Consider the following 17683-nt stretch of genomic DNA (forward strand, 5'->3'; position numbering starts at 1 on the left):
TAAGAAAGTGAAATAGAGCCTTGACACCCTCTCCCCACTACACCAACCAAACCCGTCCAACCTTTCTAACCCTTCACACAATATCTCCCTCTCTATGTCATACGGTTCCCAAATATCCATACATGCTCCACAATTTCCTCCACTAAAAACACAGCCAGTTTCCCTATAATCCACAATGTGACGATCAAAATTGTGCCCAACCCGTAATATACTCCACATAAGTCCCTCTCTCTTACTTTTTTGTCATTCAGCAGACGCTCTTATCTAGAACGATGTACAGTAGTGAGTGTATACATGTATAATACTTTTTTCGTACTGGTCCCCCGTGGGAATATAACCCTGGCACTGCAAGCACCATGCTCTACCAACTGAGCTTCACGGGAGATTACATCAAGCCTCTTCATTTACTAACCCGTGCACGCGATACAATTACTACTAGCATCAAATATTTGTATAACTAACCCAAGATTGACCACAGCCTGCCGATACCAAGGGGAACAAATTAGTCATAGCGGGCAGAACAAGCAAGGGGATGGAAAGAGTCAAGCGCAAACTAGAGAGATCCTATTGGCGCGTTCTAGAAAATATTTGCACATTTCCGTTAGGGGACGCCTACTATGTGAAGTGCGCGTATGCAATAACTAAATTCTTGTTGGCACTCCTAAACAACGCGATTTTTAAAACGTTGGCAACGGGTAAAGTCTACAAAACGTTGTCCACTCTTTAGATGACAGATTTCTGTTTTGGGAACCGAAAACTGTATAGAGATTAATAGTTTAATCGATAAAAAGAAATGTGCAGAATGTCGGCCAAAATCCATCTCGTTCCATCTTCTCCTACTACCGGCCACTGGGCTTCTATATTCCATTTTGTAGTGAGTGGAAAAGCCAAACCGATGCTTCACATTTATACATCCGGTGAAATATCTGTCTCATCGTTTTAGCTGTGCTATTGTCCCACTCACTCCCTTTTCCCCAAAGTTATTTTAAGCAGTTTATTTCTCTTTGTGGGACATGATCGCCATCTCGTGGAGCATGGAATTACAATCATATTTCTAGGGGTGATAAATACATAAAGATTATCATATGATATGATATTGGAAGGGATAAGATAATTTCTTGGCCCAAATAATCACACAAATAAATACATAATAATTTAGCGATATTAAAATTAGAAAATTGTATTTTTTAATCTCAAGTGTAACAAATAATTGAATTAAATGTCTGCTCATCACAAGATAAAAAAAAGTTTACGTTTCTTCCACCTGAGCGAGTCTGACCATAAGTCAGAGACCACTATGATGACACACCAAATGTGTTTGATGGATCGAGGGAAAGGTGCAGGAATATGCTTTTGTAGGCTACAGTCCAAGCTATGTCTTCCAATGGTACGACTGTTGTCTGCATCCAAAGATTATCCCATTTGAATAAACGCCATTATTGATATCTACATAAAGCATTGATGTGAATCACACTGCTGCTCTCACATGTAGCCATTTGCGCCTTACGGATTGTGGTTGTTGTTGATGTCTGTTCACAAATCTAAATGTGTATTTGAACCCAATAATGGTTGAATTCCAGAATTTTAGGCTGCCTATCAATCATTGTTTTTAAACCAGTGGACAGCCAGTGAAAAAGTATTGCGGATCCAAGCATGTGGAATAAAAGTGGAACTTTAATTGCTCAATCTAATTCATGCTGATAAAAAAAATCCATAGGCCTAATGGACACATGCCCAAATTTACACTCTTTTGATAGACTTAAAGGGGCAATCTGTAGTTGCTCCATCCATTTTTGAATTTATAAATTATATATAACCATTGATTCTTGAAGAATATAAATGCCTCATGAGCTTAGTTCTGTCACACTCCATGAGAACCCAAAATATAAACCTGTTTTACTCCAATGTTTGTAAACATTGTAAATGTAAACAAACACTGTATAGCCTCAGAACATGGTTAAAACAATACTTTTAATCATTTTTATATCAACAAAATCATACAAAACTGAGTAGGGCTGGCTAATAAGTCCTTAGTTTTGGGGTCGTGCTCAGGTAAAACAAGTAGGATAATATATACTTCCATATTTCCAAGTCCTATTCTTCAAGATCAAGGGGTATAACATTTATTGGAATGACTGGAATTCTGATAGATTTTGGTTTTTGATGTAAAGATATAATTTAATATTATTATTATATGTAGTAGAAAGTGATGGGTTAGAAGAAGCCTACATAACCAACCCATAAAGTAACATTTAACATCCATATATGACCAGCTATGTAAACTTTAACATGGATTTATCCTACAATATATGTTGTTCAATTGGTAACGTACATTTTTGTCTTCTAATGCCTCTCAGACTACGTTACTGAGTTTGGGTAATCCAAAAGTTACGTTACTGATTACAATTGTTGATAGGTAACTAGTAACTGTAACGGATTACATTTTAGAAAGTAACCTACCCAACCCTGCATGTATACCCATACATGTCCAGCTTTGACGTGGTCAATTACACAGCTTTTTTTGCTGTTGTCAAATATGTGCAAATATAGACAGAATGTGTCACACACCCATAATCATTTCACTTGTAATGCATTTCAGACACCTTCTGGTGGTGGGTGGGTCGTACCTGAAAAACAACAAGGGACAAGCATAACTGTGCATATATGGCCTGGTATGCTTCATACGGTTTAACAGCTTTTTTTGCTGACATAATGTAATGCCATGCAAATGTTGACAGAATACGTCACTTACAAACCCGTTATGTCCACCATTTGATATGCATTTGAGTTAGTACAGTAGGGCTTTGTGTAAATGCAGCAGTCCAATCGTTGGGTAATGCTTTGGATTCAACGCTACATCAAAGAGTTTCTATTATATTGACAAGATACTCAAGTGACCGCTCTAACAATGGAAATGCATATCCTCCAAGATGGAACGCATGCGGGAGGAGACGGGATCAGGTGGGAACCTTCTAGTCAATGAGAGGGCAGATACGCTGAAACCGCTGATATACAGTTTATTTTATTGTACTTTTGTTGCCGAAATGTCACGTGCGTCCAATCCTATCAGTGCTTTCGTAACAATCTGAACATTACGAAACTTGTATTCCATTAAATAAGCCTCACGTAGGAAATTAGCAATACATGTTTTTGTTGACCAAATTCGACATTCTCTCATTAACCTCCATTGAAAAAAATCCTCTCTACATGGTCTTATTTTCGTGGACAGCTTTTGAGCGGAGCAAACCCTCTCGCTTCGCCTCTTCCTCTCTGGCTCCCTCCACTATATCCTGCCAAGGGCGGAAGTCTGGATTTCTGTTCCAAACAGTAATCATTCCAAAACGGAGTGCGTAGTGTCAGCATCTTTTCGGTCGCACGCCCATCATTCGCGGTTACCATTCCCTTGTCTTCGTCTACATTTACGAGTCTTTTGACATGCTTGCTCAGGTTAAATATTACATCACAGATACGCAATTTTTAACCAACTGGGTGGGCAATAATTTTGCTTCAGGATTGTGCGCTACGCGTGTTTAATTTTTATTGAGCTCTAATCATCAATCACCTGGCTGTGTTTAATAATCGACAACAATTATTTCCTGCCATCGCAGTAGGTCGGCTGTGTAGCCGCCTCTCCAACATAGCAAAGGATTAAGTTACTGCTGGTGGCGGATTATTTTATTGGCTTCCTCTTGTCACGGTGTAGCTCCAGCCTTTTTATCTTTTCCAATTAAGAGGTTGTCTGAAATCGAGGTATAGTAATTGAAAAAAATGTCATTCTCTTTGTAAAACACCTTGCTATTGTATTTACCTTGCATAATCTCTTAAAACCACATTGTCGACCCTCTTCTCGATCATGTAGGCTACTTAACGTTAGGTTATTTGTCGTCTGTGACATTCACTCCCTTTAGTTGTATTTTGTGTCCTTATATGGATATTTTCCGTCCCATCTTTTAAATTCTTGTTGATGCTGATTATAATGTGCCTTGTGCAGATAATCTATTTGGAAACTACACCTGCCACTCCCACAGGCATTCCTACGTTCAAATGATTTGGATGCAAGCCAACGTTTCGTCATGTTATCATTTACAATCAATGTGTTACTTTGGAATGTAACATGTAAACACCCTTTATTAGATTATACTGTAGCGTCAACTGTAAAGAATTGGGTATCACCCTGCATAGGCCTATAGAATTACCCCGTCCCCCCTTGTGTTTTGACTGCAGGCGGATCATGCCCTCTTGTCCAGTCAGCCTTGACTGTTCTTTTTAGAACTGACTGACTCATTGTATGGGGGAATTTGGCTGTTTACTTGCTTCCTTCTCCCCAGTATTAACATTCATTAAATGTTACTGATTAACTGAATAAACAAGTTTTTGTTGGTCAGTTCCATATCCTGTACTTTGACCTGATAGGGTTTTTTTTTTTTTTTTTAAGAAAAAAAAAAAAGTTTGATTCTTGACATTGTAGCCTGGTTGAGGTTGTTCTTAAAAGAACATGGCTCACTTTAGGAACTCGTTGGCCTAGTACTGACTTGCAAAATTAGCCCCACCAGAATTCAAATACTTTTTAACCACCACTTACTTGTGTGTGACTATTTCAATATACAAGGAGTATACCAAACATTATGAACACCTTCCTAATATTGAGTTGCATCCCCCTTGCTCTCAGAACAGCCTCAATTTGTCGGGGCATGGACTCTACAAGGTGTCAAGCATTCCACAGGGATCCTAGTCCATGTTGACTCAAATGCTTCCCACACTTATCAAGTTGGCTGGATGTCCTCTGGGTGGTGGACCATTCTTGATACACATGGGAAACTGTTGAGTGTGAAAAACCAGGCAGTTTTGCAGTTCTTGACACAATCAAACCGGTGCGCTTGGCACCTACTTCCATACACTGTTCAAAAGCACATATTTTGTCTTTTTCATTCTCCCTTTGAATGACACACATGGCTTAAAAATCCTTCTTTAACCTGTCTCCCCTTCATCTACACTGATTGAAGTGGATTTAACAAGTGACATCAATAAGCGATCATAGCATTCTTCTGGCCAGTCTGTCATGGAAAGTCCAGGTCTTCCTAATGTTTTCTATACTCAGTGTACATTTCATGTGGTAGATATCTCCAGTGAAGTGGGGCTGCATAGTTAGTAGAGGATAAAATATTTGTCATGTGATTGCTTACGGTGCGTTATGGGTAACTCATATTTTATAATATTGAAATAAACATGTCTCCAACCCCTCCAAACTGAAAATATGTTTACATTGTGCAATCAATTGGTAAGAGAGAGAGAGACAGTATCACGTTCATTTATACATATCCACTGTATACATGAATTGTGGGCAAAGTTTGTTCCAGTCAGTTTTTGGTCACGTTCATGACCTTTGATTGCATTCATTTTGTAAAGTTCATGCAGTCAATAATATATGTTCAAGTCATACAATTTTTATCCCCATAATGCAAGACACTTTGAAAGGCAGTGACCAACAATGGTCACCAAATTGACAAAAGTGATCCGCTCGAACGCTCCCAATATCTCTCTCTCCACAGTCATGTCGTTCCGAAGAGGTGTGGTCAGACAGAGCAAGTTCAGGCACGTCTTCGCCCAGGCTTGGAAGGCAGAGCACTGCATCGATGACGTCCGAGTGTCCCGTGTCACATGGGACGGGCCCCTCTGCGCTGTGAACCCCAAATTCACCGCAGTCGTCATCGAATCAGGTGGAGGAGGGGCCTTCCTAGTTCTGCCACTCAACAAGGTTTGTGCTAGCCCACTTAAGCATCCACCCAGGGGTTCCTGGAGAAGTGGGTACACTCAAATTTTGCCCAAAATGTTCCAAACAGTCCGCCCAGACAAAGGAAAGGTGCCCTGCATGAGAAATCATTTGAGATACAGTTTCATGTACTCTGAATTACCTAAAATGATAAACCCATTTTGGTCTTTCAGTCATGCCAACCAATGCTGTACTGTGCGAGTAGGCTAATAGTAGGCCTAAGATTGAAACCAATAAATTATGATTAGATTAATCAACGAAGTCAGGTTTCAGATGAGATGTTTTGCTCTCACACTGTTGTAATAGAAAAACAGCAAATTGGTGGTCCGAAGTCTATAAAAATGCTTAAACCACATCAGGAGATCACATTCGATGTCTAGGAAAAATCTACAAAATTTTGATTTTTGATTGTAGTTACCCTTTAATTCAAGTGCACAGGGACCTAGCACTGTTGCTTGTTTTGCAGTATTTCTGTAGCACATGAGATGGAGTTTTCAAAACAAATGGCCACTTGATTGATGCAAAAAAATCGTATCATTCTGCCAGGTAGGCATAGGCTATGAGCCATGTATTACTTTGCTTCAAAGGAACCTATAGCCAAAATCCCATCATAGAAACATGGAGGCACTTCCTCATATGCTTTCTCATGTTCTGTTGTTTTTCTTTCAACTTTCTTTCATTGTGTAGCAGCCAAAGGCGGCATCCTGGTCATATAGGCAACCCATGATAGTTATTGCATCTTTAGATCTCCCCGTTTTAATTTCTAACGGATGTTTCCATCTCTGTCCATGAAATCGCTCGCATCTGCGAAACATGAACTGTGTTATCCCGCACATTACATTTTGGAATATTCACGTGTAGGCCTATAGCCCTGTGCACATTGTTGCTCCTAAAATGTGAAGAAATGATTGTTTATAAACATTTTAAGCAAAGCATTCTGATTTGTTCCATCAGCCTTTTTAATTGATACAGCGTATACCTCTACTACACTACTTTGATACGCATTGTGGGGATTAAGAAGTGAGTATATGTATATATGAAAATAAGTGGGTATATGGGCTCCTGAGTGGCGCAGCGGTCTAAGGCACTGCATCTCAGTGCAAGAGGCGACACTACAGACCCTGGTTCGAATCCAGGCTGAATTGCATCTGGCCGTGATTGGGAGTCCCATAGGCCGACGCACAATTGGCCCTTCATCGTCCGGGTTTGGCCGGGGTAGACCGCCATTGTAAATAGGAATTTGTTCTTAACTGACTTGCCTAGTTAAATAAATAAAATTGGCATATGCCTGCAGATACCCTCCAGTACACCATGGCATCAAACCTCTCAAATGGAAGATAAGGATTAATACCCTAAAAGTGCCCACCTATTCCCGGCAATTTTATGACAAATGTAACAGATGAAAGGCCCATTATTATAAAGAACAATTTGCATTGTGAAAAGTAACAGAAAATTCCTTAAATCACCATTGATACTCCCAACTGATATTTGTTTCAAATAACAGACCACCAGTTGAAAACCACTGACCTGGGGTTTTGTGCTAATCAGATGATGATGACCATGCCCACCTGCTTCTTTTCCACAGAGTGGCAGAATTGACCAGGCCACACCCACAGTGTGTGGACACGCAGCTCCAGTGCTGGATGTCCAGTGGTGTCCCCATGATGACAACGTCATCGCCAGTGCCTCGGAGGACTGCACTGTAAAGGTAGGTGGTGATATGAAGGTAGCTACCCTCTAAAAAGGAAACATAAACAGTTCTAGGGTTGCAAAGGGAGGGTATATTACTGGAAACGTTTGAAGTTTACTCGTAAACTACCAGAATGTTTGTTAACTTAAAATTGTTTTGGGGAATTGTATCAGGTGATATCTAGTGGCCTTTTTGGAAACTTCAGATCCTCTGGTGTCTTTAATTATCACGAAAAATATGAGTGTTTCACGTCCTTTATATATATATATATATTATATTACATACTTTTATTTATTTGACCATGTCTTTGTTGTAAAAGTTTTGGTGCCAAACTGGTGGCAGTTGTAAAAAAATATATATATACATTAGTTGGAAGAGTTGCAGAGTTCATTGAAAATAATGCCATTGTTAATTAGGTACTTTTTTCATTAATTAGTCTATTTTCTCTTGAAGCATATGGTCTATCCACTAGAAACCCATGGACATAAATTACTGAAGTTACCAAAGATTATCAGTTAATTTCCAAATTTACTGAAGATTCTGGTAACTGCTAAATTACCAGTAGCTTTGCAACCCTAAGCAGCTCACTATTGTTTATGAGAAAAGGTTCAACCTTTGTCCAGACCTTTGCATTGATTGAGATGGGCTGAAAGATGGCATAAAGCTGGATAAATAGTCATAAGTGTTAAAAAGGAGTAAATAACAGATGCGCTGTTCTATGAGGGCCTTATGACTACTATCAAGAGGGCATATCTGTGTTGAAAATGCTGCAGATCAGCAGATGTATGCCAATGGGAGGGAGGGTCATCTGTATGCTCTACCCCTGTAACAAAGCCTTGTTATTGGTTGTGTTGTCTGTTAAAGGTGTGGCAAATCCCTGACGGAGGGCTGACTGGACCAATGACAGAGCCCGTGGTGACACTGGAGGGCCACAGTAAACGAGTGGGAATCCTAGCCTGGCACCCGACAGCTTTCAATATCCTCCTAACTGCAGGTAACTTAATCTATCTGCACCTCATTGTCGTACGTCAGATAGAGCGACTTCGTCTGCACTGATGATTTGTGGCAACACATGGCAGAGGACAATGTCTTCACCTCAAGCAGTGTATGTCTGCCTGCCAGTTTGGACTATCCAGGTCACTATTCACAAGCAACGCCTCCCATGTCAGTGAATGTGTGTGCTTTAAGCTGAAACAAAGGTAGACTAGACATATTGATAGTATTGTGACACACGTCGGTCACCACCAGTCATGATAATGTGAGACCGCTAATGCTAAGACTTTGATTTTTATGGATAATAGGTCCGTAGTCTGAGATAGAGGAAATATATTTTTTTGGGGGGGGTGTTTAACACCCATGTGTTAAACATTGGACCCCCAGAGAAAGGGAAGGTGTAGTAGTCAGTCAGGGTAAACAGTGAGAGTTGAAGGACAGCTTTAAACGTACTGGAGAGGCGTTCCATGACAGACCGTTCAATTCCCAATGCATTATGCAAGCCAGGAATTGAGTGTCCCTGCCTTGCAATTAACAGCATGTGCTGCACGTTTAAAGGAGAAAGTTGTTGAGGTCAACGGGAAACTGAGTATCCTTCAAGAGGGCATCGGAAGGTTTCAAAAGTTAAAAGCAATTGATATGTCTATGTACGTGTCTGTGCTACTTAGAACAGTATGTCTATACGTTTAGTCTGTGCCAGTAATTGTATGTTTATGTCTGCATTTTTTAGATGTTACGTCTCTGTGTATCCTTTTGATTATTTGAATGTTTTGCATGTACATATTTATTGTGAGAACTCTTAAAAAACACACGATTTTACCACTTTTATTGAGATCGACGTTTTGTTAAAATAAGCTTGGTAGTGTTCGTTTTAACCCTCTTCTGTGAACGTAAGTTTTGTCTCTGCTGTCCCAGATTCTGTGTTCACGACTGTTTTTGATTGATGCAACTCACTCATTCTCAGGCTGTGACAACCTGGTGTGCGTGTGGGACGTGGGCACGGGGGAGCTGGTGTACCAGATAGCCGATGCCCACCCAGACCTGATCTACAGTGTGAGCTGGAACCGGGAGGGCAGTGCCATCTGCACCGTGTGCAAGGACAAGGCGCTGCGTGTCATCGACCCGCGACGGGGGACCGTCCTCAAGGTGCTTCCTGTCTAGCCCACGAATGACACGCATGCAAATGAATTGAAATAAGTCAAATTAATAGTACCAAATACCATACAACTTCCCTTATTATCCTTCAAGGAGAAATTCAACGACACACAGGAGACCAAAGCAAATAAGCACCACCTTGTTCACATAATGTCCTTCCTTTGAAAGAAAGTGACCTTTGCCATTCTAAATTGGCTGCAACTAATCAGCACTTGTAAATACAGCATACAGTGCCGTCAGAAAGTATTACAGGCTTATTCTAAAATGGATTCAAATGTTTTTTTTCTTCTCATCAATCTAAACACAATACCCCATGATGACAAAGCAAAAACAGAAATATCACATTTACATAGGTATTCAGACCTTTTACGCAGTACTTTGTTGAAGCACCTTTGGCAGCAATTACAGGCTTGAGTCTTCTTGGGTATGACGCTTCAAGCTTTGCACACCTATATTTGGGGAGTTTCTCCTATTCTTCTCTGCAGACCCTCTCAAACACTGTCAGGTTGGATGGAGAGCGTTGCTGCACAGATATTTTCAAGGCTCTCCAGAGATATTAAATTGGGTTTGGGCTCTGACTCTGGCTCTGGCTGGTCCACTCAAGGACATTCAGAGACTTGTCCCAAAGCTTAGGGTCGTTGTCCTGTTGGAAGGTGAACCTTCGTCCCAGTCTGAGGTCCTGAGTGCTCTGGAGCAGGCTTTGCTCCATTCATCTTTCCCTCAATCCTGACTAGTCTCCCTGTCCCTGCTGCTGAAAAACACCCCCACAGCATGATGCTGCCACCACCATGCTTCACCGTAGGGATGGTGCCAGGTTTCCTCCGGACATAATGCTTGGCATTCAGGCCAAAGAACTAAATATTGGTTTCATCAGACCAGAGAATCTTGTTTCTCATGGTCTTAGAGTCTTTAGGTGCCTTTTGGGAAACTCCAAGCAGGCTGTCATGTGCCTTTTACTGAGGAGTGGCTTCCCTCTGGCCACTCTACCATAAAGGCCTGATTGGTGGAGTGCTGCAGAGATGGTTGTCCTTCTGGAAGGTTCTCCCATCACCACAGAGGAACTCTTGAGCTCTGTCAGAGTGACCATGGGGTTCTTGGTCACCTCCCTGACCAAGGCCCTTCTCCCTCGATTGCTCAGTTTGGCCTGGGGGCCAGCTTTAGGAAGAGTCTTGGTGGTTTCAAACTTTTTCCATTTAAGGATGATGGAGGCCACTGTGTTCTTGGGGACCTTCAATGCTGCAGGCATTTTTTGGTACCCTTTCCCAGATCTGTGCCTCGACACAAGCTTGTCTCGGAGCTCTACGGACATTTCCTTCGACCTCATGGCTTGGTTTTTGCTCTGACATGCACTGTCAACTGTGGGACCTTATATAGACAGGTGTGTGCCTTTCCAAATCATGTCCAATCAATTGATTTTACCACAGGTGGACTCCAAACAAGTTGTAGAAACATCTGATCAATGGAATCAGGAGGCACCTGAGCTCAATTTGGAGTTTCATAACAAAGGGTCTGAATACTTATGTAAATAAGGTATTTGTTTTTAATTTTTTATTAATTAGCAAAAAAATTATAACATGTTTTCACTATGTTGTTATTGGGTATTGTGTTTAGATTGCTGAGGATTTTAAAAAAAATGGAATCCATTTTAGAATAAGGCTGTAATGTAACAATGTGGAAAAAGTCAAGGGGTCTGAATACTTTCCGAATGCACAGTATAGTCTACATTAACTACAGTCTACTGGCTGTACATAGAATGACTTGTTGACATTGACTCTACCCTCCCTTATAACACCTGTGATGTTGTCTGTGTCTCAGGTGAAAGAGAAGGTCCATGACGGCACCAGGCCCATGAGGGCCGTGTTCCTCTCCGACGGGAAGATCCTGACCACCGGATTCAGCCGTATGAGCGAGAGGCAGCTAGCCTTGTGGGATACGGTACGGCGGCTAGATGGACACATGTCGTAAACAGGTCTTTGCAGAGTCCTATGGGAGTGTATGGGACGTTGACGCCTCAGAAACGATGCTCTGACTGTATGGTAGAGGAGAGGGTTGAGCTAAGGTATCATGACAGTACAGGTCAGGTCAACCCTGTTTATTTTCAGTTGACTCAACTCACACAGCACTGAGGGGTTCGCTACACACCAGATCTTCTAATGATTGTATCTGTGTGTTGCAGAGCGATATGTCTGAGCCGATGGCAGTGCAGGAGATGGACACCAGTAATGGCGTTCTCCTCCCCTACTATGACCCTGACACCAACATGGTCTACCTGTGTGGAAAGGTACAGTACACCTGTTTCCGACCACATTTTCAATAACAAATTCAGCTGGTGTCATATGATCAGATCTCCCCACCGGATGTTTGGTTTAGCTCCGTTTATCTGTTGATCACTCTCAGGGGGACTGCACCATCCGGTACTTTGAGGTGACGGACGAATCGCCCTATGTCCACTTCCTCAGCCTGTACAGCAGTAAAGAGCCCCAGCGAGGAGCAGGCTTTCTCAGCAAGAGGGGCGTGGATGTCAACAAGTGTGAGATTGCCAGGTGAACAGGTTTTTCAGCATGTCTTTATGGTTTTTACTTGAATTGTTTCTCAGTGTATTTTGCGCTCTTTTTCACACCTCATTTCCACCTCATATGTTCCTCCCACTGTACCACTGTATCAGTTTCATGTCCTCCCACCGTAAATCATTTATTTTATTCATTCATTCACTCTCTTTCTCTCATTCTTTCTTTCATTCTTTCTTTCTTTCATTCTCTCTCTCTCTCTCTCTCTCTCTCTCTCTCTCTCTCATTGCAGGTTCTACAAACTGCACGAAAGGAAAGTAGAGCCCATTTCTATGACGGTACCACGGAAGGTAAGCTGCCATGCACACCATTTGAAGTAGAAGGCCTTCTTCATTTATGACTAAGGCTATGTTCAAATAGCCATACTAGAACCCCAATTACTAGCATGCCCAAAACGTTGCTTTACACTAAGTGGCATGCTAATGTGGATATTGGAACCAGTCAAGCTAGACTGAAAATGACCTTAAACGCTCTCCCTCTGACCCCCTCCCTCTCTTGCCCCCTCAGTCAGACCTGTTCCAGGGGGACCTATACCCGGACACGGCCAGCGTGGAGCCCTCCCTTCTGGCCGAGGACTGGATTGCCGGGCAGGATGCGCCGCCCCTACTGGTCTCTCTAAGCGGTGGCTACGTGGGCGCCCCCTCCAAGAACAGGGACACCCTCCGCAACAAGCCCAAGTTGTCGTCACAGGGCTCCGGGACAGACTCTCCCCCAGTCCCCCAGCAGGCCGCCATGCCCATCGCAACAACCAGGGAGCCGGAGAGCGAGGGGGTGGGGGTGGTGCAGCAGAGGGTCACTCAAGGAGAAGGAGCATCCGATAGGGTGAAAAGAGAGGTGAGAATGGAGTTTGGGTGTAGGTGGGTATAGCAGGGGTGTATTCACTAGTGCAAACTGTAGCAAAGCGTTTTGTAACCGACAACGTTTTGCAACAAAAGCGAGAGTTTCTTGGTCAAGTTCAGGCAGTCCCTCCCTGTTTTGGTCTGTTTTCTTCCGATTTGGTATGAATAAGAGGTTAGAGATGTAGGTATGAGTACGACATAGAAGTGCCAGAAAAGTGTTGAGTAGACTTGTGTAGTGCCTTGTGGATTTAGGATGTTATCATGTACAATACCAGTCAAAGGTTTGGACACACCTACTCATTCAAGGGTTTTTCTTTATTAGTTCTATTTTCTACATTGTAGAATAATAGTGAAGACATCAAAACTATGAAATAACACATATGGAATCATGTAGTAACCAAAAAAGTGTTAAACAAATACAAATATATTATATATTCTTCAAAGTAGCCACCCTTTGCCTTGATGACAGCTTTGTGCACTCTTTGCATTCTCTCAACCAGCTTTATGAGGAGTGCTTTTCCAACATTCTTAAAGGAGTTCCCACATATGCTTAGCACTTGTTGGCTGCTTTTCCTTCACTCTGTGGTCCAACTCATCCCAAACCATCTCAATTGGATTGAGGTCAGGTGATTGTGGAGGCCAGGTCATCTGTTGCAGCACTCCGTCACTCTCCTTCTTGGTCAAATATCCCTTACACAGCTTGTACGTGTGTTGGGTCATTGTCCTGTTGAAAAACAAATGATAGTCCCACTAAGCGCAAACCAGATGGGATGGCGTATCGCTGCAGAATGCTGTGGTAGCCATGCTGCTTAAGTGTGCCTTGAATTCTAAATAAATCACTGACAGTGTCACCAGCAAAGCACCATCACACCTCCTCCTCCATGCTTCACGGTGGGAACCACACATGCGGAGATCATCCGTTCACCTACTCTGCATCTCACAAAGACACGGCGGTTGGAACCAAAAATCTCAAATTAGGACTCATCAGACCAAAGGACAGATTTCCACCGCTCTAATTTCCATTGCTCATGTTTCTTGGCCCAAGCAAGTCTTCTCTTCTTATTGGTGTCCTTTAGTTGTGTTTTCTTTGCAACAATTCGACCATGAAGGCCTGATTCACACAGTCTCCTCTGAACAGTTGATGTTGAGATGTGTCTGTTACTTGAACTCTGTGAAGCATTTATTTGGGCTGCAATCGAGGTGCAGTTAGCTCAAATGAATTTATCCTCTGCAGCAGAGGTAACTCTGGGTCTTACTTTCCTGTGGCGGTCCTCATGAGAGTGAGTTTCATCATAGCACTTCATGGTTTTTGCGACTGCACTTGAAGAAACTTTCAAAGTTCTCCAGATTGACTGACCTTCATGTCTTAAAGTAATGATGGACTGTTGTTTCTCTTTTCTTATTTGAGCTGTTCTTGCCATAATATGGACTTTTACCAAATAGGGCTATCTTCTGTATACCACACCTACCTGGTCACAACACAACTGATTGTCTCAAACGCATGAACTTTTAACTAGGCACACGTGTTAATTGAAATGCATTCCAGGTGACTACCTCATGAAGCTGATTTTGAGAATGCCAAGAGTGTGCAAATGGTGGCTACTTAGAAGAATATAAAATATATTTGGATTTGTTTAACACTTTTTTTTTGATTACTGCATGATTTCATAGTTTGGATGTCTTTACTATTATTCTACAATGTAGAAAATAGTACAAAGAATGAAAAACCCTTGAATGAGTAGGTATGTCCAAACTTTTGACTGCTACTGTATGTGACTACATTCTCCCTCTTAACCTCCATCTCGCCCTATCCATCCCCCCCTCTTCCCCACTCCAGGAGGAAGTGCTGAGCGAGGTGCTAGCGGAGGTGAAGGCCCTACGTTCGGTGGTCTTGGCCCAGGGCCAAAGGATCGAACTGCTGGAGAGGCAGCTGGCCCGCATCGAGGACGGGGACGTCTGATTGGCAGAGGGGCGTCACCACAACACCCAAAGGGCGTTCTTACTAAAACTCCATAGACCATAGCCTTACTAGAATCAACAACAGTACCTTAAGCTCTGTGCGAGTGGGAGGATGTAGTGAAGTGTAGCTGAGTTACTAAACTGTGGGAATCACAGAGGGGTCGAGAATAAGGTGAACTATTATAGTGAAGGTGTACAGAGACCAATTGGATTCTGCGGGTGAATCTCAATTGTATTTCCTTGTGTCCTCCTCTCTCCTCGCCTCCTCAAAACGCGTTGGAGGAAAAGGTCAGAGGTTCTTACCCTCGGACCTTCTCCAATGCATTTTGAGGAGGAGGCGAGTAGAGAGGAGGACACGAGAAAAGAAAGAAACACCATTTAGATGCACCCTACAACTCTTTAGATGCTGATTCAGTTGGATAGTGGGTGATATAGGATGAAGGGGGATAATCTGCATAGGACTTCCATACTGCAGTAAGACATGTTACCGGTTTTTTTAAGGAGCGTTAATGGTGACACTATTTGAAGGTGTATACATTTAAGTATCCAATATTGTGTATCACTACAAAACTGAAGACATGAGGATTCAATTGTAGCCTACTCACGAATCTTTATGCCATACAGTATGACAACTGGCACAAAGGTCTATGTTAATTTGGCACATTTACAAAATGGCACATCTGTCTACATTATTTTGTATAATATGAATACACCCTCAACAAGTGTTGTCAAGTAGATAGGCAGGTCATTTCCTGTTGCTGCTCTCATTGAAGCACTCACATTGTGAATCCGTTAGGGATTGTTTAATCGGGTAGTTAGAGCTGCTAACCGTGATGCATATCAAACGTCATACATACTGCAGTTTATTATTCGTACTTATACGTTTGTACAAGTATGCATCTATACATTATTTTTCCATTCCATCATAGGAATCTTTTACCCTAGATTAGCTGAAGTGATGAAGTCAGACCATTGGTATTAACAATATAAATCTATATGCTAAAATGGATATATACTGTTTACAAAACTGCACGGGTTAATTGCGATTGGGTAAGTTGTATTAAACTATGCTGTATGGCGCCTATGTCGACATACAAAGAAAAAACATTGGTCAATTTCCAAATAATGTTGATTTTGATATGGGGATTTTTCTTACAAATGATGTGAAGGACTTGAGTTGGAGGTACCTTAAATGATTGCTATCATGTATGTTGTTAATCTCTTGTGTGATTTGTATTTCAATTTTTTGCCTTCGAAGAGAAGGTAACACTAAATTTGTGCTCTCCAACTTAAGTTGTCTTAGGTGAATGATCCCCCTTTGGTGAAGCCAAAAGCAGACTGACTAGCAACATGCAGTATAATTTGTCCCAAGGTGTTGTAAACTCCAATGACAGTTTATAACAGAGAGTTCAAGTAAAGTGTTACCTCAGAAAATGTGTTCTCAGTAGAACAAACTTAATATCATACAATTTAAATCATAGCAGTTCTATGACTGTCATGAGGCACAGAACTAAAGAAAGTTGCAATGGAATTTGAGGAGTTTTTTTTACTGTGTGAATGATGTATTCCAAGTCAGTAGAACTAAATATAATAGTTTTAGACCAGTGGTATTCAAACTTTTTTAGCTGGGACTCCATTTTTTCCGCAAGTATTTCTCACGACCCTACCCCGAAAACTAATAACAACCTTAAAATCTGTACATTATGACAGACGTGCACAACCATCCACAATACATTTACCCAATAAAATTGTATTTTTCAAATGATCTTTCTCAAAAAGGTTTGTATATTGTCCCATACAATAATCTATAATCTTACCCCCAAAAATGTGGCAAATAATGAATACTGATTTGACACTGATTTTGAATACCACTGTCTTAGACTGATATAGCAGCAGCTGTGGTTTGTCTTTGAAGATAGGAAAGAAAGGGCATACAATGCTCAACTGTTAGACGGAACTGAAAAAGAATATTCACTGTGTTACATTTAGATTTTTTTGCATTTGTAAGCAGTTTATACTTCACCGTTTTGCAGCCCTCGGGTACAGTTCATATCTAGCCTTATCCCAGATCTGCTTTTGGCTGTATTGTCGACAACGACCACAGGAGTTGGCGAGACGGTACAAATGGGTCTGGGACCAGGCTAGCTCACATCAAGCTCATCACATGATTAATTTATTTACTAGATTAATATGTATTTATTCACTGTCATACTACACATGTTTTGTGTGGTTGTGAACCAATAGGGGATGAAAATGACACTCCACTGTGCGACTCTTCCAATAAACAGTCCTTCCTCTTTTGCGGTTGTAGAATGGCCACTTATTAACCCTCTCAGGTCACATGACAGGAAGTCTTAGCTCTCATTGAAATTACTTCATAAGGCAGTGTATTGACCCACAAAAAAATAGAAAAGTGAGTACACAAAACATTAGGAACACCTGCTCTTTCCGTTACATAGACTAATTAGGTGAATCCAGGAGAACACTATGATCCCTTGTCACGTCAATCAGTTTAGATGAAGGGGAGAAGACCGATTAAAGAAGGATTTTTAAGACTTGAGACATGGATTGTGAATGTGTGAAATTCAGAGGGTGAATGGGCAAGACAAAAGATATAAGTCCCTTTGAATGGGGTATGGTAGTAAGTGTCAGGCTCACCGGTTCGACTGTGTCAAGAACTGCAACGCTGCTGGGTTTTTCACTATCAACA

The 17683-nt window shown here is 41.6% G+C and overlaps 1 protein-coding gene across 1 annotated transcript; it reads left to right on the plus strand.

Annotated features, from left to right (window-relative positions):
- Positions 1-3311: 3311 nt before the first annotated feature.
- LOC139416133 (coronin-1B-like) lies at positions 3312-17273 on the plus strand. Its single transcript, XM_071164455.1, has 11 exons — positions 3312-3750; positions 5550-5755; positions 7356-7478; positions 8325-8454; positions 9418-9599; positions 11424-11543; positions 11785-11889; positions 12006-12151; positions 12408-12465; positions 12683-13009; positions 14852-17273. Exons 2-11 carry the CDS (start codon positions 5552-5554, stop codon positions 14972-14974), a joined length of 1518 nt encoding a protein of 505 aa, XP_071020556.1. The 5' UTR covers positions 3312-3750; positions 5550-5551; the 3' UTR covers positions 14975-17273.
- Positions 17274-17683: the final 410 nt, after the last annotated feature.

This window comes from Oncorhynchus clarkii, chromosome 9, assembly GCF_045791955.1.
Source record: "Oncorhynchus clarkii lewisi isolate Uvic-CL-2024 chromosome 9, UVic_Ocla_1.0, whole genome shotgun sequence".
Taxonomy (NCBI): Eukaryota; Metazoa; Chordata; class Actinopteri; order Salmoniformes; family Salmonidae; genus Oncorhynchus; species Oncorhynchus clarkii.

Excerpts from the sequence above, each read along its gene's own strand:
- LOC139416133 (XM_071164455.1), top strand. The coding sequence starts at position 5,552 with ATGTCGTTCCGAAGAGGTGTGGTCAGACAGAGCAAGTTCAGGCACGTC. Across the intron at positions 5,756-7,355 it reads TAGTTCTGCCACTCAACAAG|AGTGGCAGAATTGACCAGGC; the intron begins GTTTGTGCTAGC and ends TCTTTTCCACAG. Across the intron at positions 12,466-12,682 it reads CTATGACGGTACCACGGAAG|TCAGACCTGTTCCAGGGGGA; the intron begins GTAAGCTGCCAT and ends TTGCCCCCTCAG.